Source organism: Haemaphysalis longicornis, unplaced genomic scaffold (assembly GCF_048455015.1).
Source record: "Haemaphysalis longicornis isolate Haplotype H1 unplaced genomic scaffold, Haemaphysalis longicornis Haplotype H1 scaffold_2, whole genome shotgun sequence".
NCBI lineage: Eukaryota > Metazoa > Arthropoda > Arachnida > Ixodida > Ixodidae > Haemaphysalis > Haemaphysalis longicornis.
In genome coordinates, this window is record NW_027526295.1 from 134,526,500 (window position 1) to 134,546,582 (window position 20,083).

Genomic DNA, 20,083 nt, shown 5'->3' on the forward strand with positions numbered 1-20,083 from the left:
TCATTCCGGCATAGCTGCCGTTCAGATAGTAAAATTCTACGAAGAATTTGTTTCAGACAATGAAGCGTGACGATTGGCGTGCTTACCAACAGGTTAAAGGGACACTGAAGTGAATTAGTCAAGCTCCCGTTTTTGCTTGCACTGCGTAGACTGGCTCAAATTAGCACACTTTTCATCGTTGATCCGGTTGACAAATCGGTAATTATTTTACAAAGCGCGAAAGAAGAAAAACTACCATGCGCGGTTTGCGGCGGCCGCACCAACTAAGGCTGTGACGTTGGGAGGAGGGGCGCCGTGATGGGACGATGCCCAAGGTTAGCAATCAAACAAGTTTCGGTTTCGGTTTCGGTTCTGTAAAACATAACCAATGGCGTTGTTGGATGGGCATTCTCAATATCTCAGTAATCATCGTACCGCGCTTCTGCCATGTTGTCGGCTGTAAAATGCACAAGATAAGCCTCCCAGGACGGCTTGTAGTCGTAGCATTCACTAGCCGAGACCTACGCAGTGCATGAACGCCCTCCGCGTACCCGCAGACGCCCAAATGTCATGCGCTTTTCCCCCATATTTGGAGCTTGCCTCCCTCATGCCTGTATCGTAAAAAGCGTGTTCGCACCAGGCCAAGGGTCTGTTCCTTCTGGCCTGTGCCCACTGCCTGCAAGCAGTCGGTGCTTATGGCAACAGCAGGCCAACGAGAACTCGCTAGCGCGCCAGTGCCAGCCTGCCCGCGTTTTGTGAACTAGTTCGTGTAGCCATGAACATTGCGGCCAAAAAAAATGTGATATCAATATAGAAAACATCGGCGGAAAACAAAAACGTTAACTACAAAAAAAAAAGCACGCACCCGCGGGGATTCGAACTCGTGACTTGCAAAACAATTGCGGTGACATACCCAGCGCCCCAGACCACTGAGCCACTTTTTTTTTTTTTATTGCCTGCTTGGCGACAACACAACACGCACTGTTCAGTACACAAATTACTAGCTCCAGCCACCAATCGGCTGGAGGGATTGGCTTAAAACATCTTAAATTGCGCTAGAACATCCAGAATGGGTAACCACTCAGGCTCTTCCGGCATCACTCGATAAACTTCTCTTATATAAGCAACGCTTTCAATGAAGTACTCTCGCACTGTGCGAGCATCCTCTTCGGCATTTTGAACCGCCATGCGAGCCACGGAGCGGGCCGCGAAGGCCTTGCTAATATAGGGTATATATTGTACAACCGGTTTACACTTTTATTTAGTTTTGGCATTTCAAGCAGCTTAGGTGACTATTTGTTGTAGTGCGATCGTGCAGTAAGCATCGCCCGAGTTTCCACAGTAGCTCACGTCTAGCAATTGCATTTCGTAGACGGAAAAGCGTTGGCAGATGCGTAGTCGTGCTGCTGACCGCTGTGCTTGTTCGCCCAGCGCAAAAAAGTGCTTCCCGCGCCCTAGTTTTACGCTGTACGGTAAATATATCAGTTGATTTTATTTCCTTAGTACCTATATTGACTTCGCTGACTCTTCTCCCGCCTTCAAGAGGCCTTATATTTTCCTACTGGCGTGAAGCGACCTTGACTTGGAGCTATATACAGTGTACAAACAAACCAAGTAAAGAAAGGCACATTCTTCCATTCACAAACGTGTCCTGGCTTCGTTTCAACTAAGCGAACGAATTGCGACCAAGCAATTTTTTTTTTAACCTCCTTGATTGCGACGACCCGCCGGCGGCCGGCGGACGAAACGCTGGGCCGACTGACTCTGTCGGCCGGGGAGCCGTGCAGTAGCGCAGCCGTGGCGCAGCCAATTGCCAGCTCTTCCCCTCCTGACGTCACACGAAAACGCCACAGAAAATGGGCGAGTGTAAAGAGAGGAGGACAGCATTTTCGAATTAGTTTTTCTACTAAATAAAATCGCTTAAACGCACCTAGAGTGGTCTAAACATGGCCTGGGGACTCCGGACTACAATTTGCGCTAGTAATCCCGCAATGTTTACATATCACTTCAGTGTCCCTTTAAGGGCCGACTGAAGTATAAATTAAACGTTTTATAAATAAAAGTTATGCATGTATTCTGCATCATATCTACACAGTCAGACAAAACGCTAGTAAACATCGGAAACATATAGAGAATAAAGGCCGAAACGTTTTCACATTTTCCCTGTAGTTTTTCTCTTTTTTGAAGAAAATCGGAATTGTGATGACCGAAATAATGACAAACACAACCATCAATGTATTCTAACGATTTTACTGACCCTAACTGGTGCTAGCATACTCACACTCCAACTAACTGGGGGAGGAATGGCAGTAGTAGAAGAAATAGAGCCACGTAGACGTTTCTGGAGATTACGACTCATACCTTTGAAATGCACACTGGCTGGCACGTGACAAATTATTTTCATGCGATATATTAGCAGCAACACATGTCATCGAGAAGAGAAATAATGCGCTGTCTGTAACAAGATTATAAGAAATTGGCGCCAGTCCACGCTGTGAAGGTGATTGGAAAGCAAAGCTTTAAATGATACCCACAATTGCCCATGCGACGTCTCTTGACTTCATACACATGGGCCTACAAAGAGTGAAACCAGAGATTCTGCCAGCCGTTACCTGGAATTCGTAGGGGCTGCGTCCCGAACGCAGACGCGTCGGCCACGGCCGGGCTAGAGCGGCGGACGCTGCCGCTGTAGCACGGACGTGCGTCGGCAGAAAGGAAACGGAGAGCAGTGTCATTCGAAGGGTCAGACAGCGGAACGTGTCCATCCCGATGTGCTAGCCAGGGGATACATGACCGCGCGACACAAGCGCGGACACCGAAATAATTCGGCATGTAAGCATAGTGGTTCCCCTTGATACTGATTAAAACTAGTTAGTTTAGTAAGTTTGAGGATTGCGAGAAAGCTGAGGGAACTTCTGTAATCGCTGTTTATCAGAACCAGTTACTCCTTTCGCCTTTTGTAATACCGGTTAAAAAAGAACCCAATTGGTAATCCCCAATTTAGAAAACGGGTCCCACTCGTGGCAAGCAGTGCTTTTCCCTAGCGTTTCTCTAGCGGCCACATGTCTGTATGTGTCTCTATATTTTGTGTTTTCGCCCTGAAATCCAATCCCGAACGGATCTTTGCCGCCACTCGGGCTACTCGGGGTGAAGGGGACCTTCTTTTTAACCCCCAGGCCGTGACTCGAGTGTCTACGACATGTCGAGAGTGGTCGACCCGCGTTGAACCCGAGTGGCGATGGCTACCACCCCCAAGTGTAGGAAACAAAAAAATACCTTAACATAAATACCCTAGAAAGTGGTGGGGAAACAGACCCGCCGGTAGCGTAGTGGTTATCGCGGAAGACCGGTATTCTAAGAAGAAAAAGGATAATAAGGACATACAGTCACGCGGTACGCACATGGGAAAGAAAGAGAGAAGAACCAAATCTTGTTTTGACCCCTCTTTCACCCCTGTTGCCACGGGGGAGGGGGGAATTACCTTGTTAATTTTTTCTGTTTGGTTCTTCTCTCTTTCTTTCCCATGTGCGTACCGCGTGACTGTATGTTCTTATTATCCTTTTTATAATTTTTTTTTCGCTCTCTCTTCATTCTTTTACTACCCACCAACCATGATCCCATTGTACAAACTCTCCCTTCTCTTATCTTGCCCTCGCCCTTGCTACATTTTTTGTATATATATAACTCTGAAACGAACTTGTTCTGTACTCTGAAGAAAGGAAGTCCTCTTCCTTAAACGTCAGTAAACTTATTTTTATTTTCTATGTCTTTCTCGTGTGTCTCTGTCTCTACTAACCTTATTTTTTCGCGCTCTGTGTGAGTTTTTATCTCTCCAGACAATATATATATATATATATATATATATATATATATATATATATATATATATATATATATATATATATATATATATATATATATATATATATATATATATATATATATATATATATATATATATATATATATGTATATATATGTGTATACACAGTAAGAAACCTCGGTAACAGCAGCAACGGAGGGTTTATTTCTACGTTTCGACTTGAGCCTTGAGACAAGTCTTCTTCGAAAATGATGGCTTCGGGAGAGAGTATACATGTCGAAAGTGGAAAGCGGGTCCACGAATGGCCAACAAAGCCACACACAAACGTACATGAATAAAAGAAACACGAAGTGGGTATCTTCCTAATTAGAAGAATGAACAAAAAAGAAAGAGAGAAGCCAAGATAGTTGAAGAAAGCAAAAAAAAAAAGGGAGAGATGGAAGAGCATTGAACAGGAATTCGGGTTGTAGAGAACTAGAGAAGTGTCAGAAACGCGAAAAGCTCAACAGTGTCCAAAACCGGGGTTGTGGAACTCATAAGAGAAGGCAATATACATGCCGCAGCTAGCCGTCGCTATGCAAACGCCCAGACGCGCAAAGGAATCGACTTTTTGGATATTTAAAGCGAGTGCCCGCCCAGGTCAAAAGAGCACATTCAAATTTCTTGACGCCAGTACCTTCAACAATATGTCCTGGTAATTTGTTTCATGCTTCCACAACACCAGAAAAAAACTAATTACGAAAGACGTCCGTGCGAGCAGCGAAAGGGCGAACTGCCGTTTCATAGTGTATTAGGCTGCTGAACTTATTCGGGGGTGTACGTAACGTTTTCTATTTAGTATTATTTGTCCTTGTAATATCTGGAACCGTAATCCTAAGCGTTTCTTCTGTCTTCTAGTTTCCAGAGATTCCAAACCGCTTAGCTTTAACGTCTCGGTAACTGATTCTGTTCCTTTATTCTTCGAACATATAAATCGCCCGGAAAGCCTCAGAATTTGTTCCAGTTTACCCATTAAATCCCTATATATATATGTAAAGATATATAAGGATATAAGTACCCGGAGAAACCAACCGGGCGAGGACGTTCTCGCAGACACGAGAGTAAAGGAGGAGGGGTGTGACCGTTGCAGGAATTTGTTGCGTGCAGCGGGCAAGTGTAATCCACAAAATCTCCGCTCCCGTTCTTTGTTTTTGGAAAGAGAGAGAAAGAAACAAAAAGAGGTGCGAAAGAATGGAAACCGTAGCCGGAACATTTTGAGTGCCGAAGGTAATGCCAAAGAGCTTCAGATTACAGACCCATCAGCCAGCTTTCAGTTATCTACAACAAATTAACAAAAGAAATTCCCATATTTAATAAGTATTACTTTTACACCTTCAACAGCATCGAGAACAGACGGTCTTTAGGTCAGGTTGCTCAAATTAAGAGCATATTCACGCTTCTAACCAGGTAATAGAAAGAGAAAGGCGAAGACGAAAAGCCAACGCCTAGCTCACCTCCATCGTCTCTTACTGGGTTAATTCTCTTCTTGCTGGGTTTTACTTGAATCATATCTCTGATTATCTAGTGTGTTGAGCGTCAGATATGCTCCCCGCTTAGGGCGCGGCCCCAGGTACGCCACCCTCCAAGCCGTGCATAGGTCAACCGCCTGATCAACCGCCAGGCGCTGCCATGGAGCCGGTACCTCCAGCCGTCTCGCTGTTCGTAGCCTTGTCACGCCCACCAGAAGCTACCGGTCGCCCATGTCCTGATCTCGGGTACTCCAGGTCGCCGCTTCCGCTGGGTCAAGTGAGTCCGATGTTGATGCCATCGCAAAAGCCTCGGCCAGATGAGGCAGACGACATGCCTGATTTTTCCGACTCATCATCTGCAACGGTCATCTACGGCAATGAAACCGTTGTTTCACCGGAAAAGTCAAATGCACTGGAGCCTGTGCAAAGCGCTGCCGTGGATCTAAGCGTGTCTACAGGCCACTTGATGTCAGCACAATCGCACGTCCCCTGAGACACGGTGTTGTGGTGATTAAACCTGTCGATTCCTCGAAGGATATCACTCGCTAAAACCCCATTGCTGTCAAGGAAGGATTAGAGACTCTGGCTCCAGATGGCGTGCTACAAGTACGTCCAAATTATCGCCTCAACCTGCTCGCGATTGACATTCGCAATGCGGATGCCACAGAGCGTCTCCTGAAAATCTTCGTTGCTGGCGTTAATGTCCACGCCTATGATCCATGACCGAGAAATTGCGGAGTGGGCGTGATCAGGCGAGTAGCGAAGAAGTTCTCTGCCCTAACATCCTTAGTGCGTTACCAGTCAGAGCGCCTGTCGAATCCGCGTGTAGACTGGGAAAGTAATCAGAGAGTGTGCAGATTGTGCTTGCCACAGAAACAGCACCAGAGCATGTAGTCATGGGATGCACGCGCTATCGCGTGTGTGATTACGCAGAGACACCGATACAATGCAAAAACTGCCAGCGGCTCGGGTACGTGGCTGGCATGTAAAAACTCTCACTTGGATGTTCTCCTTGCGGGGGTACCCATTACCAAGTTCAGCTGAAAATCATAAATGCCCAAACTGCTGCAAAAAGCATGAATCGACGTTTGTTCATGCTCTGTCCGCCGTGATGAAAAGCTATTTTCAGAATAAAGTCTCGAAACAACACTGACCACAAGTCAACGAAATAAGCCCTACTTGAACGCCGTAAGCCTGGGCATAAAAATTCTTCAGAAATCAGGAGGACACATCTGCCGGTCTTGGGTTAATTAACGACGAGGAGGAATTCCCAGCTCTGCCAGTCCTCCATCGTGAATCACAGCACAGCATCCGCTAGATCAGCTCTGCCAGGACGAGCTGCAGCAGCAATAGATGAGTCCCCCTCAAAAGATGCCGCCACGCCTGCATCTACAGCTGCGCCTGCTCGCCCATCAGACGTGACTCCGAAAATAGCTGAACGAACTTCGAAGCGTGCTCTTGCAGCATCTCTGCGAGAACAGCGTGAGCCAAAGGACAACCAGAGTTCCGGGGGCTTGCGATATCAGTTGTGACTTGGCGGCAGCGGCCTGTTCGCAGCTATACCCAGACGACTACGCTCGTTGCAGTTGCCGCGTCCAAGATAACCCGGTGCTTGCCTCATAGACCAAGCTGCTGCTCGACGAAAATCGCGGTGTTAACAACGATTAGAAGCCATCGTTCTCGATTTGGAAATCGGCGGACCTTTCTGCGGAAGGAATCGTCGGACGCCTCTGCGCCGGCGCGGCCTGCAGCATCGGCCCAGCGTAAGCGACGAACTTCCTGGTGGTGGTCACTTGGCAGCAGTGGCAGCGGCCTGTTCGCAGCTCTAACCAACGACTACCCTCGTTGCAGGTTAGTGCCTACTAAAAAAAATCGCGCCAATCCACCCCGTGAATGTGGTTGGAAAGCAAAGCTGTAAACGGCACCCATAACGATTACCCATGCGACGTCACTTAAATTCACTCACATCGTTCTACAAATAGCAAAACCAGAGAGAAGTGAAATGCACTTAACCACACCATTTATTCCTTCAAAGAGATATTTTTGTTAAGGGTAAATCAATGCATGAAGCATGAACGGCGTTTGGTTGAGTTGTATTGGAGTAGCACAAGAGTGGAAACTTTTTTTATAAAATGAAAGTTAGCTCCAACCCGGTGTTAGACGATCTGTATTCTCCGTCTCTGCGCCTCGGAAGGAGGCGACGAGATTAGCGGCAGAGAAGGAAGAGGAGGAAGAAATACTTCTGTTCAGATTTCTGAACGGCCCAGAGTGCAGCCCTGGGGAGTGATTCCTTCGTCTGTGGGGCCCATATGCAGTCCGTGCGGCCTGTGTTCTGTCCACCCGCTGAAGCTGGGTAGGTAGAGAGGGCCTGGAGAGCAGCATCTCCCATTGCTCTTGTTGGTAGTTAGCGGAAAGAGAGGAGGGTGCTCAGAGCTAAAGTCGCACACCCCGATTACGGGGCGGAGTGTTCCTACTTCTGAGCAAAATTTACATTCAGCGTCGTAGGAATTCGGATAGATTAAGTGAAGACGCGTAGGATGTGGGAAGGGGCCGGATTGTATGAGCCGTCGGGTAGTTTCTTGTTCTCTGGAAAGGTCAGGGTAAGGAGAAGGTACAGTCTGTCCCAGAAGGCGATAATGCTGGGTTATCTCCCTGAACGTGACAAGCGGGTGACTGTCCTCATGCAGCTCCGTAGCACGGGAGGTAAAAGCGCAGGTTTGTTGGGTGGGCGTATTTGTTGCCCGCCATTGAAGCGTGAGGGGGTGTCCAGATGAGCTGAATAAAACCGTTTGGGGAGTGGTTTTTTAGCACGCGCAGTGCAGGTCAGGACACCCAACCCTACTGGTAATTCCAGTAGGTGATGATGATGATGTTTGGAGTTTAATGCCGCAAGGCCGACTAAGGGCAAAAAGCGCCAAACAATAGTGATTACATGAAAGTGGCATGGAAGTAAAAGTAGAACATTTCAGTAAAAATAAACAAAGTAAAACGCAACGTAATGAAGGTGACTGGTGGAAAGGGCCAGGTTGTCAACATGCATGATAAGAAATGAGATGTAAAAATTTTACGTCGGTAAGAAACTCGAAAACGCGTTTGATTGAAAACATGGCTTCATCTCCTAAGAAGTATGACGGGTGTCGTGGAATATGTCGCGTGTGTAGTTGTGGGAAGTATTTGTGTCGTGTTATGTCAAGTGCCTTACATTGTATAAGGATGTGGATCACGGATAGGGCCTCTCCGCACCTGCTGCACAGAGGTCTTGGAGACCCCGTGAGAAGGTGCGAGTGTAATTCCAGTAGGCTTGCTGGGAATCGATGACTACCCTCCGAACCCCTGGTTGAGCGAGAACCAAGCTAATGGCTGCCTCTTCTGCTGCCGTCATTTCTTGGGTCCTAAGCGAGGTACACGCAAGGAGGTTGGTTCTGGAGGTAGCCACGATGATGGCGTATTGCAGCCCTCGATGTTTGGAGGCGTCTGTGTAGATACCTGCATGATCCCCACCGAGGGAGGTGTTTAGTGCTTGAGCCCGTGCTTTTCAGTGACCCTCGTCATGTAAGGGGTTCATATTTCTAAGCAAAGGGAGCATATTTAGATTTAGTCGCCAAGAGTCTGGGAGTACGTCAAGCGGAGTGACATTTTGGGCTGCCCAGCCAATCTGGTGAAACATGCGGTTACCCATCGCAGTTCTGAGTCGGACCTTCTGATTAGAAGGATAGGCTTCTATCTGCTCTTCCACCGTGTTGTGGAGCCCCGTGCTAAGCCACCTCTGTGTGGACGCACTCATGAGAAAACCAATGGCCTGCTCGACCGCCTTTCTAATCATTATATAAAGCATCTCTATGTCTTCCTTGTCGAGAAGAAGACAGGGGGTTGACGTAAGTAACTCTTGAGAGGACAAAAGCTTCAATTATTCGAAAGATACCGGACTCCTTTAGGCCTCGCTTCTTGGTGGCAACTGGCCTGATCATGTGTATGATTTGATTAATGCTGTTTTGAAGCGCTGCAAGGAGACGTAACTCTTGGTGTTAGCCTCGAGATGTAGGCCCAGGATCTTGATGCTGGGGCTTGAGTGATGGCCTGGCCATCAAAGAGTATTTGAATGTATTCCTTGGTTTGGCGTTAGGGCGGACGACAAGGAGCTGTGATTGTTTACGTGAACACTGGAGGCGACAGGCTTTAGCACATTGGCCTACTAGAAGTGAGATGTCATGCATTGGTGTGAGCTTACTTTAATTTTTGTAACTCTTAGCATATGAGCAAGGTGCGCAGAGGGCCGGTAGACGGGCGTGAGTGGTCGCGTGACGCTTTCACGTGGCATTCAGCGAGAACGCAGGGGTAAACCCGTAGATGTTCTTGGTGAGTACACCACCTGTCTTCCCAGTCTTCGCGTGGGCTCGTAGGTAAATCGGGAAGACAACGGGCTCTCGATTTGTTAGTCTAATAGTTCCAGGTTCGATTCCCGGTGGTTCCAGTAAATTCTTTTATTTGTTCGCTGGAGTTTTCTGGTGACACCAACGGTCGCGAAAGAACCCTTTGGGGGTAGAGGTAAAAAGCCTTGCCTTAAAAATGCGTTCTTGATTCACGCTTCTGCTACTATTGCTGCCGCTGCTGCTTCTGTTGCTGCCATTGACCGATATTCATTTCATTATCAGTGTGTATGGTATAAAAATTGAACCAATGTCTGACACTTGTTCGTCGTGTAAGGCCGTCTTTCACGAGGATGAGCCGAATGTAAACTGTGCTCTGGTCACAGGAATTTTTGTAGATTTTTCGAAAGCCTTTGATTTAGGAAGCCATGAACTACTGATCAAGAAACAAGCGTGTTACGGTATTTGGGGCACTGCTGTTTTGTTGATAACGTCATATCTAATACAACACAGGTTGTCTACATAAATGGCGCTTGCTCCAGTGTTAGCCCTGTTGTCTATGGTGTCCCGCAGGGCAGTATACTGGGGCCTCTGCTCTTTATTCTTTATTTGAATGACATTGTAAATATTAGTGACACAGCTACATTTGTTATTTATGCAGACGACAATAGTATGTTTTCTGGCTATAATATTAATGAACTTATCGATACATGCAATCTCATGATGGAGGCGCTGCACAAATGGTCTAATGCAAACTACATGCGAATAAACGAAACTAAAACAAAAGCAGTTATATTTCGCCTTAAAAACAAACCGCTTCCATCTCATTCTATTATTAAAATAAATTCGCGAAATTTACAGTTTGTGGATAGCTTCAAATGTCTAGGTGTCGTGTTTTCCGCAAATATGTCGTGGGATAATCATGTTGATCATGTTATAAATGGGTTGGCTCGAATCATTGGTGTTATTGGCCATCTAAGGTACATTCTCCCCAATCTGTGAAATTCCTTATGTACAATTCTCTTTTTATTCTAATTTAAAATATATTCAACTTTTTCGGGGCACCGCAAAGTATTCCTCTTTACATAAAGTTTATTTTCTACAAAACATTTCTTCGTCACGTTTATAACAAAGGTTAAAGGGAGCCAACCAGAGACTGCTTTCTTAAAAGTGGTGTTATCAAAATCTTCAACTTGTACAATTATCGTTTGAGTAACCGATTCTAATTAGAAACCAAGAGAAACATAAACTATATGAGTAATTTGTCCCGGTTGCAACAGAAATAAATCAGTTACCCTTTCAGGAATAAGGAACATTGGGTGGTTACTACACACCGTTTTAACACTGGGAAAGAGCGCATACAATATACCCTACCTTCTCTTTTAAATGTATTTGAGTGCGTCGATTTTTATATCTATAAATGTTCTAAGCGTCAATTACGTGTCCTGTGTACTAAAGTGTGTTATCGTTTCTATGTCTCTAATTTGCTTTCTTCTTTAAGTGTTCTTTTTATACCTGTTAAAAATAACGGGTACTACGTGCAAAAAAGTCCTATTGATAGCTTTTATTGTTACTTTTTTCGGTTGCCTTTATAACTGTGTGTTTTTTTGTCGCGATGCTGCTGTGTGAGCAAAAAGGGGGCTGCGGCCTCGTCAAGCTATGACAGCTTTTTTCCGCGGTTCCTTTTTCTGTATTTGTGTTTATGTATCTGTATCTGTGTTTATGGAACAGAAATAGTTTCAATATTATTATTATAGTAGAGGCTGTGTGCATGTTCCTTGCCCCCCTTTCATCACCGGTAGCAGTCGCTATCCCGACTCTCTTGGGTTATGTTTCACTCTCCTTATGCAATGACGTTAGCTGGTACAGCTGGTGAAATCCCAGTTCCTAGAGCACACGAAATTCGAGATAAAGCTACTATCTTGCAGTGGAACGCCTGCGGACTCAAGCAGCGCCCTTCAGACCTACGTCAATTCACACGAAAAGATCGTTTTCTCCTGATCGCTAATGCTGAATCACGACTGATGGAAGACATACGAGTTTCTGACTACAAAGTTCTGCGGTCGCTACCTGGGATAGTAATGTCAAGAGTTCTACTCGCCGTGAGAAATGACCACACCTCAATAGAGCATGGCCTTTTACCGGATGTGCGGAATGAATACGTGGCAGCCCCAGTTCGCGGCGCTGGCTTTTCCTTCACAATCATCGCCGCCCATTTTCCACCTCGTGTAACACTGGACTCAAATCGCATAGAAGGCATGATCAATACTACACCAGCCCCGCACATCTTGACCGATGACTTCAACGCCAACCACCCTATCTGGGGCAGCAGAAAAACAAAGGCTAAAGGAAGGCACCTTCTGGACATCGCCCACTGGCAGGGTAATGCGTTGTCAACTCTGGAGAGCCCACCCACCTTCTAACAGAAAAAGATGTTGAATTCCCTCGACGTCACGCCTGTTTCGTCACAACTCCTCCTTAGGACAAGCTCGGCAGTGGACATTGAACTGCATGGCAGCGATCATGCGCTGACACATTGCAGTGGACGGTCTTCCGGGCTCTTTTCCTTAACGTGTGGTTCGGTCCTCCGACTAGGAGGGCACTTAGAACTGTAGTGGCGGAAGCCGTTGATTCGGTGAGCTCATATAAAGACTTCGTGGACACGATGTAAAGAGCTCGAAAGTCAAACCACCAAGTGCTTAGGCTTCCGCATAGATACACAGCCGCCAAATCGCAGCATGAGGGGCTTCGCGAAGCGCCTCGAAGAGCGCAAAGATGAGCGAGGCGGACACAAGCGCCTGAAGATATCCAAGCTTCAAGACAAGCCCAGTAGGCGATTCGGAGGCATATGAACCAGCTCGCCAAGCGTAAGTGGAAATCCTTCTGCTGCAAGCAGGACCCCCACAGGCCGCTCTCCGGAATAATGCACGTGCTCCGAAGTTTGAGAATCCATCAGGCCCAGCTGCACCCGTTCAAACCCGTCTGAGCAGGAACACCAGTGACATCCAAGTCGGTGACACTTTCTGCAGGAGAATTACTGCAGCGCCAGCAGGTCTTCTTCCGCCACAATTTCCCCCCAGCGAGTAATGCTCCTGATGTGTTACAGCATGCCTGATTTGGTACCTCTATCAAAACGAACTGTCAAAACGCTAGATTGCCTGCAAACACAAATCCTTCGGGTCTGCATTGGCATTTCAAAGGCAACCTCTACCATCGGAACCCTGACAGAATGCAGGCAGCTCTCACCCCTCGCTCTAAGCACGCAGTAATTGCTTCGTGCGCGTCTGCGGATTGTGGCAACACAGCGGGGCCATCCTCTACCCACAAGCTGGGCCGAAGAAGGGCGGGAAGTTCTGCCAAACGTCTATTAAGAGCCTGCTCTTCTTGAGCACCCGCCCTGGATGTTCCTGCTCATACCAGTGACGCCTACTGCACCCGGCATCACAAGGAAGGAGCATGTTCCGGCTCCTGCACTAACGTTCTTCGCTCTGGGCTACATTTCGTGGATATACAATGACCAAACATGTGTACACTGATGGGTGGCTGTCATTAACATCAGCCACTAAGAATCTGGACACCGTCATCACGCACCACCATAAGTGACATGCTCAGACACAAAACGTCAACTACGGCTAGCGAACTTGCAGCTGTGAGGGTGGCTTTCGCTCATATCATAAGGCAACCCGTAGGAGAGTGGGCTGTCTTCACAGACTCAAGGGCTGCCCTTCAATGTCTAGCGTCATTTCCAAAAGTTCAGCTTGTGGCTGACGTACACGCTTTACATCTCGAAGTTCTACAAGCGCACCATCACATAGCAGTTCAGTGGATTCCAGCCCATTGTTTGGATAACTGGCAATGTGAAGGCGGCCATTGCTGCATCTATTTCGCATAACGATCGTTCATCGGCAACATCCATACCAATCCTAGAAAAGATGCATCTGTCCTTGCATCTAGCGTGGCATGGAAGATGCAGCGCGCAGCCTGGATTGACGTACAACGTCATTACGCGCCGCTATCTTCCATTGATCCAAACTGCACATTCGAAATGCAACCAGGGCCCTCCAAGCGGGTAGAAGCCATTCTAAATCGCATGCGGTTGAATGTCGCATACACGCCCAACTTCCTTTTTAAGATGAAACGAGCTACGTCGCCACTCTGCCCTCACTGTGATGTGCGAGAAACCCTCCAGCACAAGCTCTGGGAATGAGCTCGATTCAGTGCTCAAAGAGTGTCCTTCGCAGTGTCCTAGGGACTGCCGCTTTCCGTGGACATTCATCTAAAGGACGTTTTGGGACCGTGGGCATATCTCAAAAGTAGTTTACGGGCTACAAAAACTCGGATAGAGTACCTGCAACACGCAGGTCTGGACTAGTCTCTGCAAATAACTCAACGTTTCTTTGCGCATCACGTTTTCGAACATCATCGCTATCATATTCATCACGTCATGAACTGGCGTAGAAAGTTAAGCATTTTGGCCCGGCTAACATCGCCAGACTTTACTAAAGATCGTTCTAGATCTCTCGTTCTTTCTAACCAGCTATTAGAAAAATGTTGAGAGGATAAGGCATCGTTCTAAACGGCATTTATTATAGAATGTAAAAAAGCATTTGACTCAGTACACCCACTTCACAGCAATTCAGGTATTACGCGATCATTGAAGCGACCAGCCATCCATTGAGCTTTTCAGTGGTAAATACCACGGATTTGATGCAGGGAAATCAACGATGGCTCCATCAACAAACTGGTAAGTTTTCACTCTGTCTCCGCCTCTCTCTGTGTGCGTAGGGTATATATATATATATATATATATATATATATATATATATATATATATATATATATATATATATATATATATATATATATATATATATATATATATATATCTATATATATAGAATGAAAATGTCACTGCGGCATGTCGACTCTCTCTCTCTCTCTCTCTATATATATATATATATATATATATATATATATATATATATAGAGAGAGAGAGAGAGAGAGAGAGAGAGAGAGTCGACATGCCGCAGTGACATTTTCATGCACCCTTTTTATCATCTCTGATCTAGGTTCTTGCCACAGGCTGGCTACTCTATCATTACGGCCAAGGCTCACCCAGTAAAGCGTAATCCAAGACTACTGCCCTGTACCTCACTTGTGGTTGAGAAAAACTGCCTAAATACCTTGTACCTTCACCCCCGCCAATTGGGTGGTCTTCCAAGCCGGCATGTACAACATTTTACCTTCACTTTACCGCAACGTTACATAACCGACTCCCGTAGCGGTGATGGGCCCTCCCCACCATGTTCATCTGCTGCACTTGGGGAAATTACCAACCGGCACCGCTATGCCCAGATTTTTATCTTGTTCTGTAATGAGAGTAATAAGGATGGGCCAGAAAATTACAAGCTTATCACCTCTGGCAACCTGTGGACGATTCACTTCGCCTGTTGAACGTTGCTTGCCATCTGCGGCACCTATCGATGATATGGTATTTAAACAATGAGTACGACTGCACCAACGAGCCGTAATTTATTTCGCAGCATCGCCTCATCTTCGGCAACTCGACTACTCACACGGAAGCAGCTAAATATAAATACAAGTGCGCAATACAAGACAAGCGCGCAAAAAGCCGGTGAGTCCCATACTTCCTTCATCAAGGATGTTGTAGCATTATGTCGACACGGGAAGAAAACATGGCTGAGGAAAAGCGACTTCGCTCCCAAGGCCTGCCTTCTTTGCTTTTGGCGCTCTCGTAGATTCGAACCCACTAGCGGGACCCATAACAAAATAATGTGTCAGCTCCTTGACGATCTTCAATCACTTCTCGCGCATCCATTTTAGATGGACAGCGTACCGCAAGACCACCTAACCATGTCAAAGATTTGCCTAAAGTTAACTCTCAATCAACGCTTTGATAGATCAAGCCTGAAACATGTAACAGGCTATGCTCTATGGCGATCTCCAGCCGTGTTACTTGTCACGTCCATGTTCCGAAAGGTCAGGTCTTTGTCACGGAACCAAGAAAAAAATATCTTATAAGGGCGGCGGATAAGCGGTGCCTGCTCCGTTAGCCTAATCCTCCGTTAGCCTCTTAAGCTTTCTTTCCTTGATTTGTTCTTGCATCAGATATACCGCTGGTAGAATTATTAACGCATATACCATGTAAATTAGGATAAGAAATTAGAAGGTGCAACATGTTCTTGACTACTGAATGCTTAGTAACCTTTCTTAATGGTTCTTGATTGGATTTACTCACTTATCTTTCCCATTTCTGCCGCCAAATTTAAAAACGTATGTTGCGGTCCGAGCGTCCAGGTCCATTGCTGTGCGCACGGCGTAAAGGCAGTCGAGGTCACCGTCCAGGTCTTGGTCAAATATCGCGAAGGCCATTGGATACCATTCCAATACCTGAAAACAATGAGAACCAACAATGTTATGAGCAACTTAAAACACGCACAAACTATACCATTTTGTGTTCTTCAAGGACACCTCACGACTTTTTTATAGCAGAATTAGGGGGAAAGATGACTTCTCATGCTCTCCAAAAAACGTAACTCTCCCAAGTTGTGATTCTACACATCAGAATAAAATACAGCCGTAAGCCCGTTTGTTGCCTTTGCTGACGACAAAAACCATGTTCTTGTACTAGAGTGTTCTGCTTGTAAACACGAGCATATTCTTCAGATTGCCGTCGGCTAAATTGAAAATGTCACTTATGAACAATGGCCGAAAAGTGTCAACCTGTTGATAAGACTACTGATTACCCGTTATTAATTTTGTGTCGGTCATACAAGTTCAGCTTAGACGGGTGCAGCCCAAACGGGTTCCATTAAACAGGATTGGGTTAAACAGGCCCCGACCAAATGGACCCTAACTCAATGGGTCCAGTCCATATGGGATGCTGTTTCGTAATTGTGTTCAATAGCAGCCGTTAACTAGATATTTCGATAGGAATGTGTATGACAAATCGTGGAGTGCATGCGTTGAACGAGCTCAATTTTGGTATAGTTGACCGCATCCATAGGCTGGGTAATAACACAGCCGGTCGTAATTAGGCGAGTGGCGCTGTTCGAGCCTGCTCAATGTTAAATGCGACATCACATATGGAGACAAATTCGGTGGCACTAAGGTTGCTTTTCGGCTGGATGGAAGGTTGGGCGAGTTTGTGTTTTATATATGGTGAACAAACAGCGCGGTTTGCAGAGAGCGCAAGGGAAAGAACCAGACAGGACGAGCGCTGACAAACAATTAGGGTTTATTAAAAATGAACAAGCATTTATACATTAAATAAACTGCGCATGCGCTTCGTCAGTATCGCATGAAACACTGTAATCGATAAAAAGAAGGAATAAGCGTTCTTCCACATTCAACAAAAATCGCTAGGTGACATCTTTATCGTGTAAAAAAAAAACAGGTCTGACTACTGTATTTGTCACGAAACCTGTTTATGTTTAAAGTCGCTATAATTTCTCGCTTGATCAGACTAGGATGTTGGAACTGTACCAGAGTTATATCGAGATGGGGATGACATGAGCGTGACGAGCACAAACGACAGTCAGCGCGTTTCGCATTTAGTTTGTCGTATTACCCTACCGCATCGCATGCAAGCAGGACAATTCGCCTGGTGGGCTAAACCAGGGTATATGGATATATCCAGGGTATATCCGGTGCGCTAAACCAGGGTATATGGAGAACGCAAGTGCGACTCTCCCGAACGCATGTAATGGCAGTCGCACCGCATTTGCTGAACTGATGGATTGGTGGAAGACACCCACCGCGCTGCCCGCGCGGGGTTCTTCGATTCGAGCGCGCGGCATCCGAACTTCGGACGAAAAAATGCAGCTGCCTCCAGAATAGGGGAACCTGGCGTTGGGGTTTCCAAAAAGTTAGGGAACACAAGCGCAATGCGCTCGCGCTTGGGGAGTTTTAGGAGAGGGGCGCGCCCAACTGCCCGCAACCTGGTGGCATTGCTGGGGTCGGCTCGGGTGTCAGGAACTTTGAACTGTGCATCGCATCGCGACGGATATTTGATCGCCACTCTCTGTGCAAGTGCAAATGAAAACCCATAACACAACGTTTCACCCCTGTATCAGCCCCGTTCTCGTAAGTGGAACTTTATTTTTATGATATTTGCCACTTAAGCGATTGATGACCAAGGCATCTTCCGTGGCCTGTTTTGATTCTTCCGCGTAGGTAGCGCCATTATTCGGCACTCACCGCATCACGCGTCGCGTCGCGGTGCCGGGTCGGATCGTCGAAATCCCGCGGGCTGCCGCTGTCGGAAGGGTCACTTCGGCAGCCGTTCCGACGGTGGCGCGCGACAATGGGATCTTGAGGAAAAGCCGCCGCTGCCGTCGGTCAGACGACGATGATTACCCCTTCGTTGCCTGCTACGTCAACAATCCTCAGAACTTGGCGGAGCCGTCTGCATTCTTAAATGGCATTATTCCCGCGGCATTCTTCCGTCCAGACAAGCCGCCTCCCGAACGCGCCGCAGCGAATTGGTGACGGCCGCAGCGTAGTGTCCGTAGTGCTGTGCCGCCAGACCGAGCGGCGGAGATCTATCCTTTCACGCGCAAAGCCGCGACGCCTGACCACTGCCCTCGGCAGGGGACCTTACAGCTGCTATAAGGGCAATTCTCTGAGATGCGCCACTGGTGACAGCAGGTGTTTTCGACACAAAACAGACTGTAAGGAACGAACACATCCGAATTCCATTTACACTGTTATCACTGCACAAGTATAAAGTGGCCACGAAGACGAAATACCAGTTTTGTTTATTAATATGTCTGTTTTGCGCCGGTAACAACAATACCAATGTTATCACAGGTAAATGGGAAACTAAAGAAAACGTTCAATTCTGCCGAATCTCTGGCTATTATCTGGCAATTTTTATACAAGCTACAGAGGACTTGTGATATTGGTGGGTACGAACCTAAGCCATTGCTGAAAAAAACATTACTGGGCGATTGTAGTGGAGTCTCTAATTCTGTTTGATAGTATCAAGTGTATGCTAACGCTCAGTTAACACACTGGTAAAAATACTAAAAAAACCATATCACGTTACACCTGCCCGTATTACATCACTTTGACGTGAAATTTGTAAGTTTGTATATTTCCAGTGCTTTTTAAGTTAAAAAGCGTCTTCTTCCGCGGGAATGGAGCAAAGTGAGCTACCAAGTTCTAGTTCTTTCAACTAGAACCGCAGTAGTGTTTTGTCTTCACGGGCGGCTTTAAAGTTCTTCCCTGTCAATGCTGTTCTGTGTAGCCAGCATTGAGGTAAAAAAAGAAGAGTGGTGGTGTAGTTTCCCCTCTCTCTTAGGCAGAACAATTGTAAAAGTGCCCGATGACAGTGATTGGCTTTGCTGGTTGGGTTGGTGCATTGCGACTAAAAAAAAGAGTGCAAAGATGGAACATGAAAGTAAAGCAGGATGAGAAGTTAACTGGAATCTGTGTGGGTTATATCTAAGAGAATCTGGAGGGGCGCCTTCCTAAAAGAGCATCAATGCTGAGCCTCTCGGTGGTTCATCTGCTTAAATGAAAGAAACGCAATGCTATATTATTAAGAGTGATGCACTTTCCTTCTCTTCTGCCGCTTCATTTTGCTGTTTGTCGCAAAGAAATATCGAGACACGTAAGGCAATAAATGATTCTATTGCTACACACAAAACACAAGTTAGCCTGAATGGGAGTTTTTTTGGCTGGGATACGTCTTTTAAACTTCTCACGGCAGGTGGCCTGCTCCCACGTGTGGTAGTATGATGGTGGAAAAACTGCCAGTTTATACCGCGGACCGCAAGCCGTCGTAAATAGGCGCATTTATCACGATTTTACCTCTTCACAAAACGCATTATCTAGCTGTGAATACTGCGTTTGTCCTAATGGGAGTATTAAAAACTCCCACGCCTCCTCCATCTCCTTCTTCTCCTCCTCCACCCCTTCCTCTTCTCCGCCTCCTTACAAAATGGCGGCCAGTTGGTGTTGTGTGAGCTCCAGCGTCCAAGAAAATTTATTGTCGATGAGAACTTGCAGCCGCACGAACGGATGTGAAGTTCTTCCCGGCAATTGAAGCTCGTTGCGAACATTGTGGAACCAGCCTACACTGACGTGCGACAGACTGCAACGTCGCCTCCGTGTCACCGACCTTCGAGCCGACGGAATACGCCAGCGAGCCGACGCGAGGCCTCAATGCAGTGATCGCTGAGAATGGCTCGTTAAAAACAACGCGGTTGTGCCTCTGCGAGGTGGTTGAAGGTAAGATTTTCACGTTTTTGATTGTACCCAACATTTTGGGAGACTTGTGCCCCTTCTAGTGTCAAATAAACTGAGCGTGTTTCCCGCGTCACTGCACGGGCGATTCTCCGCAACTGGAGGTGAGCGTTGTGCGTGAAAGACGGCGCCA

General features: G+C 46.6%; 1 protein-coding gene across 3 annotated transcripts in view; it reads right to left on the reverse strand.

Annotated features, from left to right (window-relative positions):
- Positions 1-20,083, reverse strand: part of LOC144167402 (uncharacterized) — a 74,846-nt gene that overhangs the window by 13,781 nt on the left and 40,982 nt on the right. For all 3 annotated transcript variants that reach the window (XM_077696673.1, XM_077696672.1, XM_077696674.1), the window contains exon 2: positions 15,938-16,089. In XM_077696673.1, the coding sequence (XP_077552799.1) occupies positions 15,938-16,089 (152 nt within the window). The remainder of the gene's footprint in view (positions 1-15,937; positions 16,090-20,083) is intronic.